Source organism: Falco cherrug, chromosome 4 (genome assembly GCF_023634085.1).
Source record: "Falco cherrug isolate bFalChe1 chromosome 4, bFalChe1.pri, whole genome shotgun sequence".
NCBI classification, from domain to species: Eukaryota; Metazoa; Chordata; class Aves; order Falconiformes; family Falconidae; genus Falco; species Falco cherrug.
This window is the reverse complement of record NC_073700.1, coordinates 14,064,796-14,084,621: the sequence shown is the minus strand read 5'-3', so window position 1 is coordinate 14,084,621 and position 19,826 is coordinate 14,064,796. Positions and strand designations below refer to the sequence as shown.

Here is a 19,826-nt window from a genome sequence, read left to right as displayed (position 1 = left end):
ACTTCAATGTGGAGATCCACACTGGCCCATGCTCCTAGCTTCTTGTGGCTGACTGCCAGTTACCAAAAGGCTGCTAGGTTTTGGAATAGCTGCTCGCTTGGGCATGGTCCACAAAACAAGCAAAGACCAGAAAAGGTTAACTAGAAACACCAAATCATCTGCTTACCTAAACATTTGACCTCCCCGACAGCATAGGCAGAGGCTGCTCTGGGTTTGTTGGTAACAAGTGCAAGCTCTCCAAAATACTGCCCTCTGTGACACCGGGCAATCTCCACTTCTTGGTTAGCTTCTTTACTCGTCATAGTCTGTTGAACAGTATATTTTAATTATTTGCATACAGTTCTGTCTTTGTATGAGGCTGCAGTTAATCCCATACATCTTACAGATCAGTAATAGCTCATTGGTTTAGGGCTTTTAAACTACCAATTCCCAAGTCATGCTCTGCACTGGTAGAACACTAACAGAATGCTCAATTAAAAGTCTGATAAGAAAAATATATGCCAGCCCACATTGTTTTGAGATTTTACTGTTACAGCTTTGGGAACAGCTATTACATTAGTCTAACACAGGTTCCATCATGCACAACATGTTGTTCCCTAAGGCTGCTTCAGACTGTACAGAAATCCATTCAAGTGCTAACATCTAGTATGTCACTGGAGATAACAGACCCCAGGTTTTGTAAGCTGCAGTTTTCTATAATCCTAGAAGATAAGTTTCATCTCCACCCTTAAGGCCAGGGAGACTATATCAGCTTAGTTTGCAGAGGAGCAGATACAAGCAGAAGATATTCCAACTTTAATAAAGTGACTTCTGGCTACTTCAGAACAGGTATAGAGATTTACAACCTACATCACTTGAGTGACAATGATAAATATAATGAAGTAACATCTTAAAATAAGTCAGTCTTTTTCACGCCACTGGAAAATCAAATCAGGGATTGACCTAAAGCCTACTCATCCAATTTGAACTCACCTTGCTTTTAATCAAGATTTTTACTTCACCAGATTCTACAATGTAAAAACAATCTGCTTTATCGCCCTGTGAAGAGGAAAAGGTAAAACAAATTTTTTTTTTAGTTTACTGTAATAGCATATATTAATGGCATTAAAGCATTCGCTCTGAAGTAGGCCTTGTGCAGAAACCTACTAGAATTGACAAACACTCAAATTCTTAACATTAAAAAGTGACTGGTTAGGTAATACACCAGAGGAACCACAGGGGAAGGAACTATTCATACAAACCGTTCAGCAAGAGGGCAGGTGGAAAGGAAAAAGCAAGAAATTTGATAATATATAGCAAAATCACTTAAGTGCAAATCTTCTGATCCTCATGGAAGTATCCAGTACTTAGTAAAACTCCAACTTAGTGATTGCATTTCTAGATGTCAGTAGGAAGAAAGATCCATTAAACTAAGTATGAGCTCCGTCAATCTGGGGTAAAATAGTGGGAGATCAGCAGAACCCACAATAGCTGTATTGGAGAAGCATGAACACAGAAAGTTAGAGGAGGACAGTTAACAGAAAACCGAAGTCCACAATGTAAGCCACCTACATGAGGAACGATGCAATGGCTGTGTAAATGAAATGAGACAGGTTAAGGAATAAAGCACTCAATAGCAACATGCCATTAAAGGAAAATAAGTCACATTGGGCAAGCGGGAGAAAATAAAAATTGTTAGCAAATTCATATCAAGTTCTAGAAAGATATCACAAGGTGTTGTTGAATAACTGAGTGTGCAACAGAAAATTTTAGTTTAGTCAAATTCAGCTGTTTCCATGAAAAAGTCACTGTGAAGGTGACCAAGCACTGGCACAGGTTGCCAAGAGAGGTTCTGAAGTCTCCATCCTTTGGGATATTCAAAAGCTGTGTGGGTACAGTCCTGGGCAACTGGCTCTAGGTGGCCCTGCCTGAGCAGGGGGTTGGACAAGATGACCTCCAGAGGTCCCTTCTAATCTCAACCATTCTGTGATTCCGTGACAGTTTATAGAACCTTTTTCACATCTAACTAAACTGCATCAGGTTGCAGACCTTCAACAGATCGTAGTTGACATCTGCTCTGGAAAGCTTCACCAGAACTTAATATTTTGAAAGTTTTAGCTGTGACAGAGAAGGACTTTCCTTCTCTATACCAACCCCCACGGCGGGGGCTTGGTATAGGACTGGAAGTCAGAGTGGAGAGCTGGCACATGTCTCCTGCTATGAAACAGAAGCAAAGGGATTAAAGGCTTCAGGGAGACAGATGCTGGATAGGGAACTGATAAGGGAATGGGAACAGCTCAGCAAAAAAAACCAAAAACAACTGTGAAACAATGTGAGGAGAGAGATAAATCTGACATCAAGTCAGGTGGGCAAGGAGACTATGAATGTGACAGGAAGAATGGAGAGAGATGATTACAACTTGAGTATGAAATGTGGGCTGGGAGAAGATGATGCAAGATGTAAACATGGAATTACACAAGAAATTAGGCCCCTAGTTAGGCTTCCTGGGGATGGTCATACACCATTCAGCACAAAGCTTTTCATTCACTGTTACCATCTATCACAACATGAACTAATACTTTCTTCAGAAGTGCGCTGAGTGTAAGTAGTGAAACAGCACTTACTTTTTTAAAAGAGTGAAAACAAACTTAGTGGAAGACATCCTCAAAAACTGTTAGTGCCTGCTGGTGTTACAAGTGCTTTAAAGCATACTGCTTAACTGAAGGGTCAAATGCCAGAAAGGTAATTAAAATGTAAAGTTATTCACAACAGAAAAGAGGTTCACGATATTGATGCAACTGCTGTAATACAAGAGCTATCACGTCTTTTCCAAGCATAACATTTCATCATTCTTTAGCAGTGTATGACCATCACCCAGACCTATCCAGACTATTAATCCTCCTTTTAAGGGTAATTACATCCTTGTCCTTAATTCAGTTACTACAAAAGATTAAAACCAAATGTGTAATTGGATCAATGATTGCGTGGGTTCCTAGTTTTGAGAGTGATTTATAAGCTTTGATTTTTGCTGAGAGTTCAGTTCTCAGGGGCTTAAGCAACAAGATTTTCAACTTAGAAATCTGAGGGTATTTTTGGAGAAAAGTAATCTGGCAGTATTTGGTTATCAGCAAACTAAGGTTGCCTGCATTCAGAGTTATCTGACATTCAAGGTAATTAAGAATAATTATTCAAGACATTATCAAGGAGTCATATTCTGTTTATAAAACAAAACAATGGTTGTGATTAAAAGCCTGCCATTTCAGGTAAGGGTAAGCCAAGGACTTTCTTGCATGAATGTCTACTTGAACTAGAGCACTTTTGCAACAAACAAAGCAACCCCAAGCTAAACGTGATGCAAAATTTCCAGTGTTTCATCAGTAACAGTGTTCCAAAATGTTATTTTGTCACATCTAAAAAAATCTCACGAGCTTGTCCAGCTTCCTATTCCACCACACTGGCCTTAATCTATTACAGCAGACAAAACATACATCAACAACCAAAGGCTGTCAATTGAAGCTAGACCACACCATTGACATACTCTTCCAAAAAGTATTAGGAATAATTAGCCCTGATAGTTTCTTAGAATAATTAGCTGAATTGGGTTCAACTAGCAAAACATTCCCAATAACTTCATTTACTTTCACCCAGATCATACTCCTGTTGAATTGTTTTGGTTCTGTTGTTTAGTCAGACCCAGCAATTAGAGATGCCTTTACTACATGCTTGTGACTCCTTGTTTAATCTGCTCATAGATGACTGAATAGCTGGGGCTTTCATGGAAGATTACATAGACAGACATTTAATTTCAGCTTCTTAAAGCATACTCCTTCTTGAAATCTTGCAAAGACCATTTATAAAAAAACAAACAAATGAGAGAAGAAAAACCCAGAAGATAAAGTAATAGAATAAATTTGTAGCAACAGGTGTACTGGCCATTCCCCAAACATTCAAGAAGTGCTTAAATAAATTGGAAGTATTGAAAGAATAAGTGCCAAGTTGTTCCAAGTAATAGGATTCTATAAGTCAATTCCAAACAGGAAAAAAGAAGCAGAGAAAGGAGAATGACAGAGAGTAATTTAGACTTCAAGTACCTGAGAAATTATACGTTCCCCATCTTGATACACTTTCTCTCCTATAACATCCACTATCTTCATTCGCTCTGATGCCTGGAACAAAGAGGAAAATCAATCATAATCACCTGTTATAGTACATCTTTGGTAAACTCTGTAGCCCTGAAATGAAGTGGCACTCACTGGACACACAGACATGCACTATCTGGGTACTGAAAAACAACCCCTACAATGACATTGATATACTGCACCACAGCTTTAAAGACTACCATATCAATTTGGGAAGCAAATTGTCTAGTATCCCATCTGTGTGCTTTTCTTACCCTCAAAGGTAACAAATAACATATTTGGCTGGTTGAAAGTAAAGGGGCAAGAAGAAAAAAAAAAAAAAAAGCGAGAGAGAGAAAAAAGACTTCCTCTATGATTCAGTTGAAATTGGAAGAAAACACTCAGGAAAAGGTCATAAAACTTCCTAAGAACAAACTTCAATGAGAAACACCATCAACATGTTTTCAAAATATTTTAGTCACCATACACTTGAATATGGGAGGGTGTGGGGTGGAGGGTGTGTGAGTGTCCTAGAACTCAGGAAGAAGTGGAGAGAGGAAGGGGACACGAAAAGGGTGCCAGCTCTAAACTGTAAGGAGGCACCGCAACAGCGTGCAGAGCAGCAAGGGCAAGAGGTACTACTCTGACATGCAATGAAGCATGCCTGAGCTCAAAAACAGGAAGGGAGACAGAACAGTTGAATTTCCCTCCAGTGTTTCCCATTGCCCATCTGGAATATCATAAAACAATGTTATTGTTTCAGAGCAGTGTAAAAAAGATATTAAGGAAAAAAACCCTACAGTTCAAATTAATATCTCAACAGATGATTTAGTTGTAATCCATTTGTTCCACAAATGCACCTTAATGTAGCCTATGTTTGAGAAACTTCTGATCCATGCATGATTCAACTGCAGTGTGTCATGCAAAAAGCCATCCACTGCTAATGAGTTATTTTTCTGTATCTTTAAATATTTATGAGTCATTTTTGTGCTCAAAAACAGTCAAATTGATGGAACTAGTTTAAGCCAGGCTGTGAGAAAGAGAAGGTGTTGTGCAATTTACCCCCTCTCCACAGCTACCAACATATGTCCAAAACAATATATATTAGAAGTTGCTGTTCACACCTAATTATAATTTGCAATTTTTAAATCTTCTCTCAAAGGGATTAAATGGTCTTCTCAAATACTAAAGATTAATGCTGAAAAATATTCTTATGATGAGAAAACAAAGAAAAGCTAAGTTATGGTGTAAGGCAAAGACAGACACATACTAATTTCAAATCTGCTTGGTACAGCTCCAAAAGCCCTCTGAAGATGCAGGCAGAATCAATAGCTTAGAAATGACAATTTACACATTGTTCCTAAAGTCATGCACCACGCATCAACATGACATCTGTCATTTTGTTCCCAGGTAGCAGTGCTTTCCCCTTTGTCTATTCTTAGTTTACCTCCTGAATACCAGTTAAAGTTAAAGCAAGGCCTACTATGGCCCACATCTTTGTCTCAAATGCAAAATCATCCATGGCTGATAAAGGCCAAATATCTCAGTGATTGTATCATGACTTCAATATTACACCCTCAACTGAAACCACAGCCCTGAGCTCCAATTTTCAGTGTAATACCTGTTTTCTGACATATTTATAGATTTTTGTTTGGTTGTTTTTGAGTGTTTTGTTGTTTTTTTTTTTTAATCTTTACACAGATCGAGGTAAAAGTCAGCAATTCATTTACTGTGAATAAAGGATACGAGGGGGGAAACAAGCGCACAACTTCAACAATTCGAATTAAGTTGTACAGTAGTAAATCTGATACCAAAGCAGCTCTTAACATTTTGTTCTAAGTAAAAACGACACAGATTTCTGATATAGCAGAAACACTGACTGTGGAGCTAATGCTAATGCAAGAATTTGATGCAGATGTCTCTGAGAGGCTTTACCTCCAAGGATTTAAGAAGGGGCACAGACTCAATAAATAATTCATATGTCTTCCTCTTCTTTGCATTGTTTTTCAATATAATTCTTCTGAATGTCACTCGATCCTGCAAGAAACAGCACAGAGAAATATATTATTTCTCCTCACTAAAATGCTCCCGGTTTAACGAACTGACAAACATGAACTAGCAGCATTTGCAACAAGCACTAGGTTTGAGAAGCCAGCTGTTAAAATGAGACCTTATCCATCACAACAGTAACAGCTCTTGTGAGAGCACTTGCTGCAATAACAAATTGAAAAATGGGGAGCTGTAAGACCTGGTTCTTCTCAGATAAGCATTTAAGAATTCCATTTTTTCTACCTTGTATTGTTTTTCACACTTGAGCTTTTGGGTTTTGCTTGGCTGCTTGTTAACATATCTTTCATGCTTCCACATACAATGAAGAACTTACAATCTTCTTGCTGAAGCCACTGGAAATTGGTACTTTCAATACTTATTTAAGGCAACTGCAGGACAAAGGCTGGATTGGAGTCTACTCGAGTCACAGATTTCAAAAGCAAGTTGGAGATTCACACTGCTCTCCAACAGATCAGGCACAGAGCATCACACCAGCTGGATTCACCCCTCCACCTGCCAGGATCCAGAGCACTGGCTTTTTGCAGCGACTACTTCTCAAATGCCAACTGTCCACGCATACCATCAGCACCTTCCCGATGATAAAACCTTTTTGTTTGGTTTTGAAGCCTAAATACCGGGGGTGCCCTGAGGCGCAGGCTCCGCAGCTGCGGGGGGACACCACATGCCCAGCACGGCCCCCCCGCTCCCCCGGCAGACATGTTGGGCAGCTCCTGCCCAGAACCCCAGCAAAATGCGGGTTATTTCCACACGGGGAAGGCAGGGCTCTGCTGCCAGCCATCTGCGATGAGAAAAGCCAAGGGAGCTGCAAGGGAGCAGCAGGCTCGGGGGAAGGGGACAGGCGCTCCCGCCAGGTGGTTTTGCGGGTGCTGGCATTGCAGCACTGCCCACGTCCCTGCCAGGAGCAGGAGCACCAACAGGGTGGGAGCTGCAGTTTACCTTACACGGGGTGTAAAAAATCCAAACCAAAAGGTCAGAGGAAAAGAGTAGAAATTTGGTTAGGAAAACGGTACCCCTAAAAAAATAATCTTTAAAGCTTACATATACCATCGTTAGCAGAAACACCCAAAGTCCTGAGAGACATCCCCTCTGTGTCTCACTTTCTGAAAGCATCAACTGATAGCTCAGCAGTGGCATTCCGAGGTGAAGAGGTATTTTCAAGTAACAGCACGGCTTTATGGGCTGCAGGCTGCAAATACTTGTAACAAAACAATGGCTGATACAGGTGACACCAGGAGAATATAAAAGTTGGAGGTGAAAGATGAAGGGAAGAATGATACTAGAGTCATCCAAGGGAGAGCAGGAGATGATACAACAATCCCTCATGCTTTATTTTTTTAAAGAAATCCTTCAGTAGTAGAAGTCTCTTCAAATTACATCTGGAGAAGCAGAAAGGTGCAGAAATGATCAGGGGAATTGCAAAAGCATAAAAAATTCAGAATTCATTTGTTTGAGAGTATCAGTGAGGGAGGAGAAGTAGCAAGACATTTGAACAAAAAAGGCAGAGCAGTGAAGGAAGCATGTGTGATCATGAGGTTTTCCCCAGACACGCTCCGTAAAAAAGGCTGAGAATATTTCTTTGCTCCAGAAGAGACCCACATTTGATAACTGCTTTGTGCTTGAGCCTTCCAGGCTCTTCTTGGCCTAAGTCTGCAGTGCAACAGGAGTTTCCTAAACGGCAGATAACCCATGAGCTTTAGCAACGACTTCTGCAGACTAATAACAATATATTTAAATTGCATCAGGCACAAAATAGTACAATAAAGCATGACGACAGAGTAACTGGAAGAAATAATCCAAGTTTTAGGCAGGAAAATGCAGCCTTAGTTAATAAAATATCCACAGGACAGATGACTAGCAAGAGGTCCACCTTCAACTACATTCACTTCATTAGCAAGGTGTAATCACAGAAAAAAACAAACCCCAAATTAACCCAGTTTGTCCAGTTCTTTTCAAAAGTAAACCGGAACAAAGATTCATCTTCTCATTGTCTTCCTTTTAGGAATGAGCTCAGCTTGTAGGTAGCTACTTTGTTCTGTCTTGTTCAAGAAATTACATTCTGACGTTACTCCCTGGTTGATTTACCAGAATCTTTTCTTTCAGCTCACAAAGAGAAGGGAAGGCAGATCTCTCAGCAAGCACTGAGATTGTATAAGCATGCTGTGTGTAGCAGCTTATCAGTCCTATAATCAAGGTCACAACACACGGCCAACCCCCAATGATAGTTGCCGAGGAGCCCAGCGCACACAGAAATCACACAACACTTCTGGCTTCAAAGGCTTCGTTGATCGCACAATCCGCTTATTATGTGAGCCCTCACAGACAAGTGAGAGCACTGTGAAAATAACCCTATCCAAACAGTACAGAGAAAAGAACTAAAAAAGGAAAGTAACGCCTACAGCTTTGCATTCAGCACTGCTGGGCTAGAGACAAAGCAACACCATCATTTGGTTTGGTATCTCATAGGTCAGGCTGACCTGAGAACATCTTCCAGGGTAACACAAAGGGACCAGAAACATCATGGCAGTTTATTTTGAAGGAAAACAAAGCTTTGGGCAGTTCTCCTAGCTCTTCAAATTACTGGCATCCTCAAGAAGATAATTAACACCTTTCCATTCTTCTTAAAGCAAACAAAATTATAGGAAGCTGAGTTGAAAATAAAGAACCTAATTTAGGTATTGTTTCCCACCCTGTCATAAAATATGTGCATTAATGCCTCCACTGTCCTCTGCAGGATGAAAACAAAACCAGGGGTTCTCCCCCACCCCCAACAAAAGCCATAATTACAGCAAATGCAAGACAATAAAGGGACAGATAAAACTAGAGATAAGAGCTTTTACAGACAAGTTTTTCTAGAAAGGTGGCCAAAAAGATTTGCGCTATGGATCTCTTATGCCAGGAGGTGAGATAACAGATAGTGATAAAATAGCTATTAACACAAGGAGCCATACCAAGACAAGCACTGAACACCGTGAGTTAGTATTTTAAATTCTTTCCTTACCAGTCCCCAAAGGGCTCCTTCTGTTGTGGCAACGATGGTGGCAGCTCTAGGAGTGTTGTACATCAATGCCAGTTCCCCAAAACTGCCATGATTATCATAGCGGCCCACACAGCGTGACTGGTTGTCTTTTGCTACAACAATATCATACAACCCCCTGGAAAAAATGGAATAGACGCTTTTTGTTAGACAACATTCCAGTATAAATCATAAAAACAGCTTCTTGCTGTTATATAAATAGTCCTCTTACTGCTGCGTGAGATGGAACATGCTTTATTGAGCTTTCCAATTGCCTGATACTAAGCTGCTTCTTTCTACACTATTTTCACAACCATTCTCTCTTAATAAAGCATTTCACTCCTGATGGATCTGGGCAGAATCTACTTGATTTCCTCTGCATAGTATTTTGACACTGCTATTGTAAGTGTTCTGGCTAGGGTGATAGGTAGTTTCATCATCTTTTAACAGTATTTGTCCTCTCACAGCATGCACTTTATCCAGTGAGGCCTCTTTAGAGTGACTTGGATTCATCCAAACCCATTTTCTCTGCGATGGTGTTGCTGCAGTACCTTTGGGATACACTCAGTCCAACTGCTCACGTGCTCCTACGGTTTTGCCTCGATTGCCGATTAAGGGTATGTCTGTATTATAACCCCAAGACGCAATTGTAGCTTGTACCTGCATATGCCCGTGCTAGAGTCAAACTATCCAGTTCTTCTGTGGACAACAGCAACGCTACAGAAGCACAAAGATCACAGAAAAGGACCTTTCTTTAAAATACCAAAGATGCTAAGTGAATTTTGCAGTGCAAACTGACCAGTCTTATTACAAGCAGCACTTCCTGATCCTCAGGCTGGAGGATTTAAGGCTAGTTCCAAGACGTTACACATGCCACATCCTTGCACTGTAGCACAGAGATCTCCAGAGGCAACCATTTCTCACCTGGTATTTGTCTAATAGCTCCCTTATGACCAAAGCTTTTATCACTCAGTTCAACTTCGCACCATTGCAACTCCAAGCGTGCTGACAGTTGAACCAACCAATTTTATCACCATTTTCATGGAGGTGTGGCTACTGAAGTACGTAGGTTATAGCATGCAATGTTCAAAATTGAAGAGCATCCACTGGACTCTCACAAAGCTCTGTGTGTGGAGATGACGCTGTGGGATGCAGTTTTGCAGAACATTACAGGTTCCACTCTAGTCACTGGCTTCAAATTAAAGCCAAGCTAAAAGGTTTTTAATTCCTTTTATTTTTTTGTTTGGTTGGATTTTGTTATAGCTCACTTCTAAAAACAGGAAAGCTCTCTACAGCTGATGACTTCTAGCCAGGATCTCTGAACAGATCAAGAGGAAAGCGTTCGAGCACTGGAAGCTTCCTTGCACTTAGATCAGAGGGAGCTGTAACCTGTTTAAATTGGAAAGGCCGCCTCATCCTGTTCTCCAAGAGGCACACTTCTTACGTTATAATGAATTTAAGGGAACAGTGTCCCAGAATTTACTATGAACCAAAAGACTACTCTGATGAAGATGCAGGTACAAGTCCAGCAAGTCAAAGCTCAAGACACAAATATGTATCAAACAGCACCACAGCAAGTACACATGAAGAAACAGGCTATGCATAGAAAAGTAGCCCTTTACGAGTCAAACAAGTGTCTGTAGCACCCTCAGGACTGTATTATGCTTGGAGCTTTAAAAATAATTTAAAAATATAGCTTAACTAGAATTGATTAATTCATGGCTATGGCACCAGAAATTGTTCACGGACTAGTCACTGGCCTAAGAGACTTTACAAAACATATCATGCCCTGAAGAAAGCAAGCAGGGAACACCTTCCTGGCTTTAAACAGCTGAACATGCATATAATTTTTCCCAGAAGTTTAGATATCTTTGTCAGAAGGAATGGTATTATCTCCCAGAACATCATTAGGCATATAAGGAAAAAAAATACAAACCCCTAAGAATCAACAGAAATGGTAGTAGGTGCAACTTCTCATGGTAAACAAGTATGGAAACAGACTCACTGGTGAGACCTGCCTAGTATTAACAGCAGAGGGTCTTCCAGGATTGCTGATGGACAGCTCTGGGTTTGTTAAGATATCTTTGAACACTGCTGCATCTAAAAAAACCGCATACTACAGGACAGCTTTATGCCACTTTCATTTGGAGGATGTTCCACAAAGTGGACATTATGTGCAAACAAACAAGCAATTAAAATACATCAAAGTGAGGAAGCTTTACACAATGAATTGTGGGTCTACTGTATCAAAGCCTTTCAGACCCAGAGAAAAGTTTGGCTACTGGATCAACAGTAGATGGGCTTCAGACACGTCAGAAGATCTAAGAAATCTAGTCTCAGTCACCCAGAATGCTAAAAGAGGAAGCCATGCGCATGAAGATTTTGTAACATCCTTACCAGACACCTTTTACACTCAACCACTTACTCACACTTAGGAGACAGGGAAAAGAAACCTACAGCGTACTAACAGTAAACTAAATAAGGATTAGCATTGATGGGAAGTTTCGCTAATTATTGTAATGTCCAACATTTATTTAATGTTTCTCAACGGCACCAGAGCCACTGTTTTCAGAGGCTTTTTGATCTGGAAGAGCCATCTGTGAGCACCTTAAGCAAATGCAACAACTTCCTCCCATCCCTCACAGCCTGAAAGTCACTTACTAGAACCATTTATTTCCAAATAACTATAGCCATGTAACCTTCAGCAAGCATTCAGCTGTCTGTGGCCCAAGGACTAAACTGGTGAGGCACCACTGGATGACCTTGGCTCAGCTTTATTGAGCAAACTGTTGCTGAGCTGTGAGACAGTTCACGAGCTAAAGCCCTGCAAGGTAAGAGGAATAAAAACACAGACCAAAGTGTAATTGTTGAGATGGTAATCGTTAGGAGCTCAAGGACTCAAAAGAAAAACACTGACAGGAAAAAATATAAAACCCCAAGGAAAAAAAAAGCAGAAAAGGAGAAGAGGGCAACTCAGCAAGATTGTGGATTGGTCTGTTCCAAGAGGCAACCGAGGCCAGCGCTAGGTGCCTCCTCAGCAGTGATAAGCATACTAATATTTAGCCACGCAACACATTCATCCTAGCTCTCCCTTCTATGTAGTAAACACTAAATAGCTGCTGCACCCTCAGGTTGCATCTGTCCTGCCTGCTGCCCCCCTGTGCATGGTAAAAGACACTCAGACAAAAGTGATCTGGCGAGGGAATATTAAGAACAGAAGGCTGAGGAGAATGTGTGTGAAGGGGTCTGTGCTAGAAAGCCTGTTTTTCTACGCAGACAAGAAGCTGAAGAGTTAGATCTGCAACACAAAGTCACTGTTCATTCAGACAGGAAGAAACTCATCCAGGGATATTTAGGCATTAATGACTCAAAAGTAACAAGACATGCCTACTGAGGCCTTGAAAGAGCCAGTCCTCTGAATTTGCACTTGCAGGCAAATGGAAATAGTGTAGCTTTCCTGCTATTCTTTTGCATCAAAAATTGGGTGGGTGGCAGGAGGACGACTGGAAAGGGAGTGAGGAGGCCAGAAAAATCTGTAACTGTTTATTTCTTTATAGTAACTGAATAGCCAACGTAAGAGGTGCACCCAAGTGTTTACAGCAAAGGCTGGTACGCTGTATTGCTAGACAAAAATCAAGTTTTATTTCCCTCACTGTATAGCCTTTCTGACACATACTTTTGGCAACATATTTATGTTACTGTATTATACCTTAAGAGTAAAATAAAACAAAAACTTAAAAACATGAAACCTCCTAACTCAACTACTTCTTGATAGAAAAAAACATTGTGAAATAGCATTAAATCTGTAGAACAGAGACCATAAAAACATTTACCTGAATATCAAAGACAAGGTTCCATTTCACTTCTTTGTTTTAAAACTTGTAGTAGGAAGAGCTTTTTAGTAGCCAACAGGTTAAGAAACTTACTCAAAAATAAACTAAAATAGGCTGATGGCATCTAACATTTTTGAGATGCTCCCAAACTGCTTTTAAGTTTCCTCAAGATTAGGAACTGCTGCTCTGTACACATCTCAGCTTTTCAGAGCTGGTGGCTCTGGCTCCCGTGAGTTTTAGTCTGCAGCACCTTACTCTTACCTGGGACAGCCTGATCTCCCCAGTGAACATGGCAAAGAAAGAACTAGTCCTATCTGGCCAAAGACTTGGGATTGGCCTGAGGCACAGAAGCTGAGGGAGGTAACTAAGTGCAGAAATGGAGCACTGGTTTAGGCTAATGGTACGGTGTGGCAGAGGACAGAACAATGGGCATATGGTCAGACTATATTCAAGGTCGCCTTATGTTCTGTAATTCCACTAATCAGAAAGGGGAATGTACTTAAAATAAACAAGGATCATTTAAAATGAACAATTTTTAACCTATAAATTATTTTTCAAACTCCTTAAACAGCACAGATGACAATTCAAAAGGCAACACACTGCCTTGAAGAACTGCTTTGAAAGCATTTAATACAGTACTAATGGTGCCATCATTTCAGTGATAAGGAAGATAACAGTGCATCAAAGAAGTACTTTCCTAAGATTGTGTTCCAACAGACACTTACAATTAGGTCAGTAATACTCTGTTTAATATTAGAGTTTTACGGGAAGAAATAGATCTCTGTCCTTAATTCTTCTGCAAATACAGTGATGGAAACCTTCTATGACGGACTGACTAGCTGGGCAGATGAGGGGAGAGCAGTGGATGTTGCCTCCCTTAACCTCAGCAAGGCTTTTGACACTGTCTCCTGTAACATCCTCATAGGTAAGCTCAGGAAGTGTGGACTAGATGAGAGGACAGTGACATGGACCGAGAACTGGCTGAATGGCAGAGCTCAGAGGGGTGCGCCGAGTCTGGCTGGAGGCCTGTAGCTCGCAGTGTTCCCCAGAGGTCAGTACTGGGTCCAGTCCTATTCAACTTATTCATCAATGACCTGGAAGAAGGGACAGAGCGCGCCCTCAGCAAGTTTGCTGATCATACAAAACTGGGAGGAGTAGCTGATACACCGGAGGCTGTGCTGCCATTCAGTGAGACCTGGACAGGCTGGAGAGCTGGGTGGAGAGGAACCTCATGAAATTCAGTAAGGGCAAGTGTAAGGTCCTGCACCTGGGGAGGAACATCCCCATGCATCAGCACAGGCTGGGGGCTGACCTGCTGAAAGGCAGCTCTGCAGAGAAGGACCTGGGAGTTCTGGTGGACGGCAAGTTGCCCACGGGCCAGCAGTGTACCCTTGAGGCCAAGCAGGTCAAGGGAGGCAATCCTCACCCTCTGCTCCGCCCTGGTGAGGCTGCATCTGGAGTGCTGTGTCCCGTTCTGGGCTCCCCAGTTCAAGAGAGACAGGGAACTGCTGGAGAGGGTTCAGCAGAGAGCTACAAAGATGATGAGAGGGCTTTCCTCCTTTTCCTTATGAGGAAAGGCTGAGAGAGCTGGGCCTGTTTAGCCTGGAGAAGAGAAAGCTGAGAGGGGAACTTACCAATGTCCACAAATATCTGAAGGGCGATGGGGCCAAGAGGACGGGGCCAGGCTCTTTTCAGTGGTGCCCAGTGACAGAACAAGAGGCAACGGGCACAAACTGCAACACAGGCAGTTCCATCTGAATATGAGGAAGAACTTCTTTACCTTAAGGGTGACACAGCACTGGCACAGGCTGCCCAGAGATTGTGGAGTCTCCTTTCTCTGGAGACATTCAAAACCCGCCTGGATGTGACTCTGTGCAGACTGCTCTCAGTGAACCTGCCTTCGCAGGAGGTTGGACTAGATCCCAAGAGGTCCCTTCCAACCCTGACCATTATGTGATTAAAAGTGACGTTAGCCAAAATTTCTTCCAAAAGGGCAAAAGATACTCAAAATGTGCACGCACCACATTTCTATTATATGGCTGTTGCACGTATATGTGATCTACAAAATTATGTGAATTTGCTTAATGTAAGAAATTGCAAAATGGCACCTTAAACTGTGCAAATACAAGTCACATGACAAACAGAAGAAAAGAAACCATAAGTCTCTGAAGTCAAGTGGTCAAAACTAATTGGACAAAGTCCAGGTTGTTCCATGGTAGCCACTACCACGGGTTTTTATTTCCTGTATTCTTCTTCCCTTCCTTACCATATGGTTTCTTCAGAAGAAACACATCTTGGTCTAGAAACAGCACATAATATGGCTGGGTTTAAGCTATGCATATGCTGATGGGCACAGAAGCTAAACTGAACAAATTATAGGCAAGCTCATGCTGCGGCCCTTTCCTCAGAGAAAGTGGTATTTGAGTTTTCACACAGTCACACAGAACACGTTAAAACCCAGCAGGTTTGAAATGTCCACCTCTGTCAAATCTGATTGCCCATGGGCAAATGATTCAAAAGTCAGTGGAGGCCTAAAGAGGAAAATGGAAAGATCAAAGAAAGAGGCAATGAATGCAAAAAGTAAGTTTACTTCAGAAACTGTCCTACAGTAAGCACTTCCCTGCCATTTCTAAGAAACTGGAAAAAAACATACTCTACATTTCAAAGGCACAGTTGCTTACCGCTCAACAACATAGAAGTTGTCTCCATCATCACCTTGGTCAATTACATGTTCCTGAGGTTTCACCTTCCTCTCAAACATGGCATCAAGGACCTGAGACAGCTGCTCCTATAAAACAAACAGGAGGAGGAGGAAAAACACAAACAAAAAAACCTCTCAGAAAAATACACCTTAGCATTACTGCTAGACAAGGGTGGATAAAAGTTCATGTGACAATCTGGATAGTGAAGGGTAACATGCGTTGCGTTACTTTTACTGTATGCAAATACAAGTAATGCTGATATTAAATGTTGATTTCCACTAGCACCTCACTTCCAGCTTATTAATCTAAGTTCAATAATGCAGAAAACCATAGATGCTTCCATTACGGAAGAGCTATCATCTCAAATTTATGTCCAAACGGCTTAACTTACGCCTATCATTTCAGTGCCAAAGCGCACACATACAGCAAGGTCTCACTTGGTATAATCTGACACAGCATCACTGCAACTGATACATATTGATTTATGTCAACATGCATTATATGTACATATGTAGAAACTGCACCACAATTTGTTAGTAACTTATCTGTACTGTCATCATCTAAGAGCCCCAGTCATGATTCAGGACCGTACTGGACAAGACTCTATACAAACAAGATAGTTTGTGTCTTGGAGGACCTGCAAATCCAGCACAAGACAAGATCAAATAGGTACAGATGGGAAGCACATACAGAACGTGGGATAATGGTGGTCTGCACAGCAGACTCAGGCTAGGTTTCTCTGGTGAGCCATGACTAAACCTTATTTTGTAGGCAGCACAGCCAGGGAAGCTGTGAAAGCCCAGAGATATGATGCCATATAAATGCCTTGTCTCAGTGCTGACCCGCTTCACTATCTCAGTTGTTCCAAAGTCCATTAACAACAGACTTCCATTGCATTTTCAATGACTAGATGTTCAAAGCTGAAGATGTAGATCACAGCTGAGTTACTAAAAATATACCGCATGAACACGCAAACTAGTCTTTATGCTGCTAGATACACTTGACATATTTACTGTGCTCCTTAAATTAGGAATAATCATTGCAGTATTTGTAGGCACCACTATATTGAAAATATTGCCTATCTTTTCACTAGAATCCTGTTTTCTTGTCTTTAAAAACTCTCCTGATATTTAAACTAAACAATCATTGCATGAAAGCAATTTCTTTTAACTACGTATTTCACAGCATGCATTTAAGTAGCAGTTGTCAGAAAACAAGAAATGGAGATTTTTAAAGAGCTTTTTTAAAATACTGTAACTCAAAAATGCTTTATTTGGAAGATAAACAGGCAGAGACTTAGCATTTGAAGTAAATAAAACTGTCAATAAAAGGACAAGCTTCGTCAGATTTCTGAACTGTAAAAAGCTGTCTTGCTTTAAACATGGGTACTGAGCACCCTGAGAAGCCTTGCTGGTAAGGATAACAGTTGTTGCTCTCACCCAGTACAAAATTCAATATTACAAATTACAAATCCTGTAACCAGGATTCTATAGACTCATAAGACACTGTGGAGCCCATGCATAATATATCATACAGAGCTTCTAACAGCAGAGAAGTTATTACTCCCCTAGCACTTTATTTTGAAACATAAACCAAGTTTATCGCTGGGGATGCTCAAAATCTCAGTGTTAAACTCTGTGACAATCTGAATTTGAGTTCAATTTAGTTCACCTTGCTAGAAGTGATCCACTGGACACTGGCTCCCTCATGCTTGATACCAAGTATTACAGCAACTACTCATGCAAGTAAAGACATTTAAAAGGGCTGTTGAGCCACTGGGCCTAGATTCAGCACAGTTCACCTAAATGCAGCCAGTGGAAAAGGGATTAATCGGGCCAGGACATTTGAGTCACACAATCATATTTACTTCTAAAGGGGTTTTATGCAGTTTTGTTGCTGAGTTTGTTTGCTTGTATTTAACAGTTTTACATGGTGCTTTTTAGAGGTTAAGAAGCAAAAGAACGTATTTTGAGTCTTAATTTGAAAGTGTTCCTCACAATTATTCAAGGGCATTGCACACTGAGCAAAAGCAGCAGCCATGCATTCTGCCTTTCAGTGTGTATTCTACAGCCAACCTTCCAAACCAGCCCCATTATTCAGAGAGAGGTAAAAAGTTATTGGGAGGAAGGGTGAAAGGATGCAAGTTCCATACTCCCTTTGTACCCAATTACTAGGAAAGCTTTTCCCTCTCTCCTAAGTGCCCTTTATCATACTACAATCAACGTATGGACTGCAGTCATCTTTTTCAGCCATGTGCTATCTTAAAGCCTGAGTCTTTAACAGTTGCAATTAAGATAATCTCCATTACCTCTCAGCTGCTTAAAAAGCTTTCCCATAAAGCAGTATTTTTCCAAGCCCACTTTCTCAGCTCAAAACTGTTTTTTGAAGTCATCTTTGAATATAAACTGGTTATCAATTTTTGCTTCTGGGTGATTTTGCTGGAAGCTAAAAGATCAGCCTACTCAATCTGAATGGCGATCACATCTTGCACATACCCCTTGAGCTGCTGAATGTTCTTAAATAGGTTTAATTTTTTACCATACATCATCAGATTACTTGCAAAAGAAACCTTTAAAATGTCTTAAGTAAATAGGTTTAACGACAACAGGAATCTCAGAACACCAAAAGGTCAGTCTTGGAAAGGACAGCTTTCAGGGAAACTTTTTGACAGAATGTCAGTTCCTCAATCCTGCTGCAATCAAAAGCCTCCAATGATTATTTTGAGAATGCAGTTCAGTGACTCTTGAGTTTGTACAGCAACCAGGAACTGGGAGAACTTCCTGGTTTTCCAGGACAGCAGTGCTTCTGAAACCATAAGCTATCAACATCCATCCTTTCATAGCTCAGGTATAGCTCAATGATTCAAACCACAAAGCTGCCCGGACCCATTGCTGGTGTTACAGCTTTCATTCTTCCCCAACCTGTAGCAGAGGTGTCAGTTCAGTTTTCATGGAAACACCAGACCAGAGATGAGATGCATTTACTCTATGGCCTCTCAGAGGCTGGGTTAGAGGATCTCCAAAGGTCTGTTCCTGAATTATCCTATGATCCTCATTAAAAAAATTCATACCAATTAAGATTAATAAATGCGAGTAATGGAGAGTCATCATTAAAACTCCATGCTGAGGCAATGAGTAACTAATAACCAACTTCAGCAATAAAAATGAGTAAGAATAGAACAACCTAAAAACATGACTTTCTATTCATTTAGAAAAAATTTACTAACATATAGGCATTTAAGAAAAAGGTGCAGCAACCTGAATTCATGCAAATGTGGATAGCGTTCAGTATCACAATTGTGTAAGTAATTTCCTTTTTAAATTGCCCATAAAATTATGAACTGCTTCCTAGGGAAAAGGAAATCAGGTGCAACGGCACCCAACAGCACATACTGAAAGATAAGCAAAAGAATTACAAAACACCCCACCACAAAACCACAAAAAAGCCCCAAACACCAAACTTTTCTCTAACAGAAAAAAAATAAATGAATTTGCAGGGAGAGGAATCTGACAATCATGGTATTTGTTCATATTGTTCATTCAGTGCTGATCTCCAAACACACATCCCAATCCAGCCTGCATATAATTAATAATCCATGAACTGTCACAATGCAAACAAGTGTCTGGACTGTTAGATCATGCTATTACCTGTACCTACAAACTGCCAACTCCATTTAAGGTTTCCTTACAACTTTATTACCTGATCTAGGTTTTTGAAGAGCAGGATATCTTTACATGCTTCCTGCAGTCTGCATCGTTGTTCATCAGTTTTTGGATGAACTACCTTTAAAACAAAGTAAAACAAAATTGTCATGACAACAAAGGAATAGGATTATAGACTGAACCCACACTTCAGAGTGAAAAAGCAGAACACAATTTAAGAGTGTTAAAGTATACAGCTCTTTTTTGTTGTTTGCATAAACAGTATTTATGCATACAATGCAAGACAGAATGGAAGACATATGTATATTATATTTTATACATGTATGTATGAAATATGTATGTATGAAATATATTATGCTGACAATTAACACATGCAAAATAACAGTCAAGACAGACAAGAAGGAAGATGCCTTTTCTTTTCCCTTCCCCTTCTAACCCAGCCACAGATA

General features: G+C 40.7%; 1 protein-coding gene across 1 annotated transcript in view; it reads right to left on the bottom strand.

Moving 5' to 3' along the window:
• The window catches only part of PRKAR2A (protein kinase cAMP-dependent type II regulatory subunit alpha), a 68,939-nt gene that overhangs the window by 4,870 nt on the left and 44,243 nt on the right, over positions 1 to 19,826 (bottom strand). The window contains exons 4-10 of the mRNA XM_055707696.1: positions 19,415 to 19,498; positions 15,695 to 15,801; positions 9,166 to 9,319; positions 6,033 to 6,134; positions 4,071 to 4,145; positions 973 to 1,038; positions 167 to 305 (exon numbers count right to left, since the gene is read on the bottom strand). Of these exons, the coding sequence (XP_055563671.1) occupies positions 167 to 305; positions 973 to 1,038; positions 4,071 to 4,145; positions 6,033 to 6,134; positions 9,166 to 9,319; positions 15,695 to 15,801; positions 19,415 to 19,498 (727 nt within the window). The remainder of the gene's footprint in view (positions 1 to 166; positions 306 to 972; positions 1,039 to 4,070; positions 4,146 to 6,032; positions 6,135 to 9,165; positions 9,320 to 15,694; positions 15,802 to 19,414; positions 19,499 to 19,826) is intronic.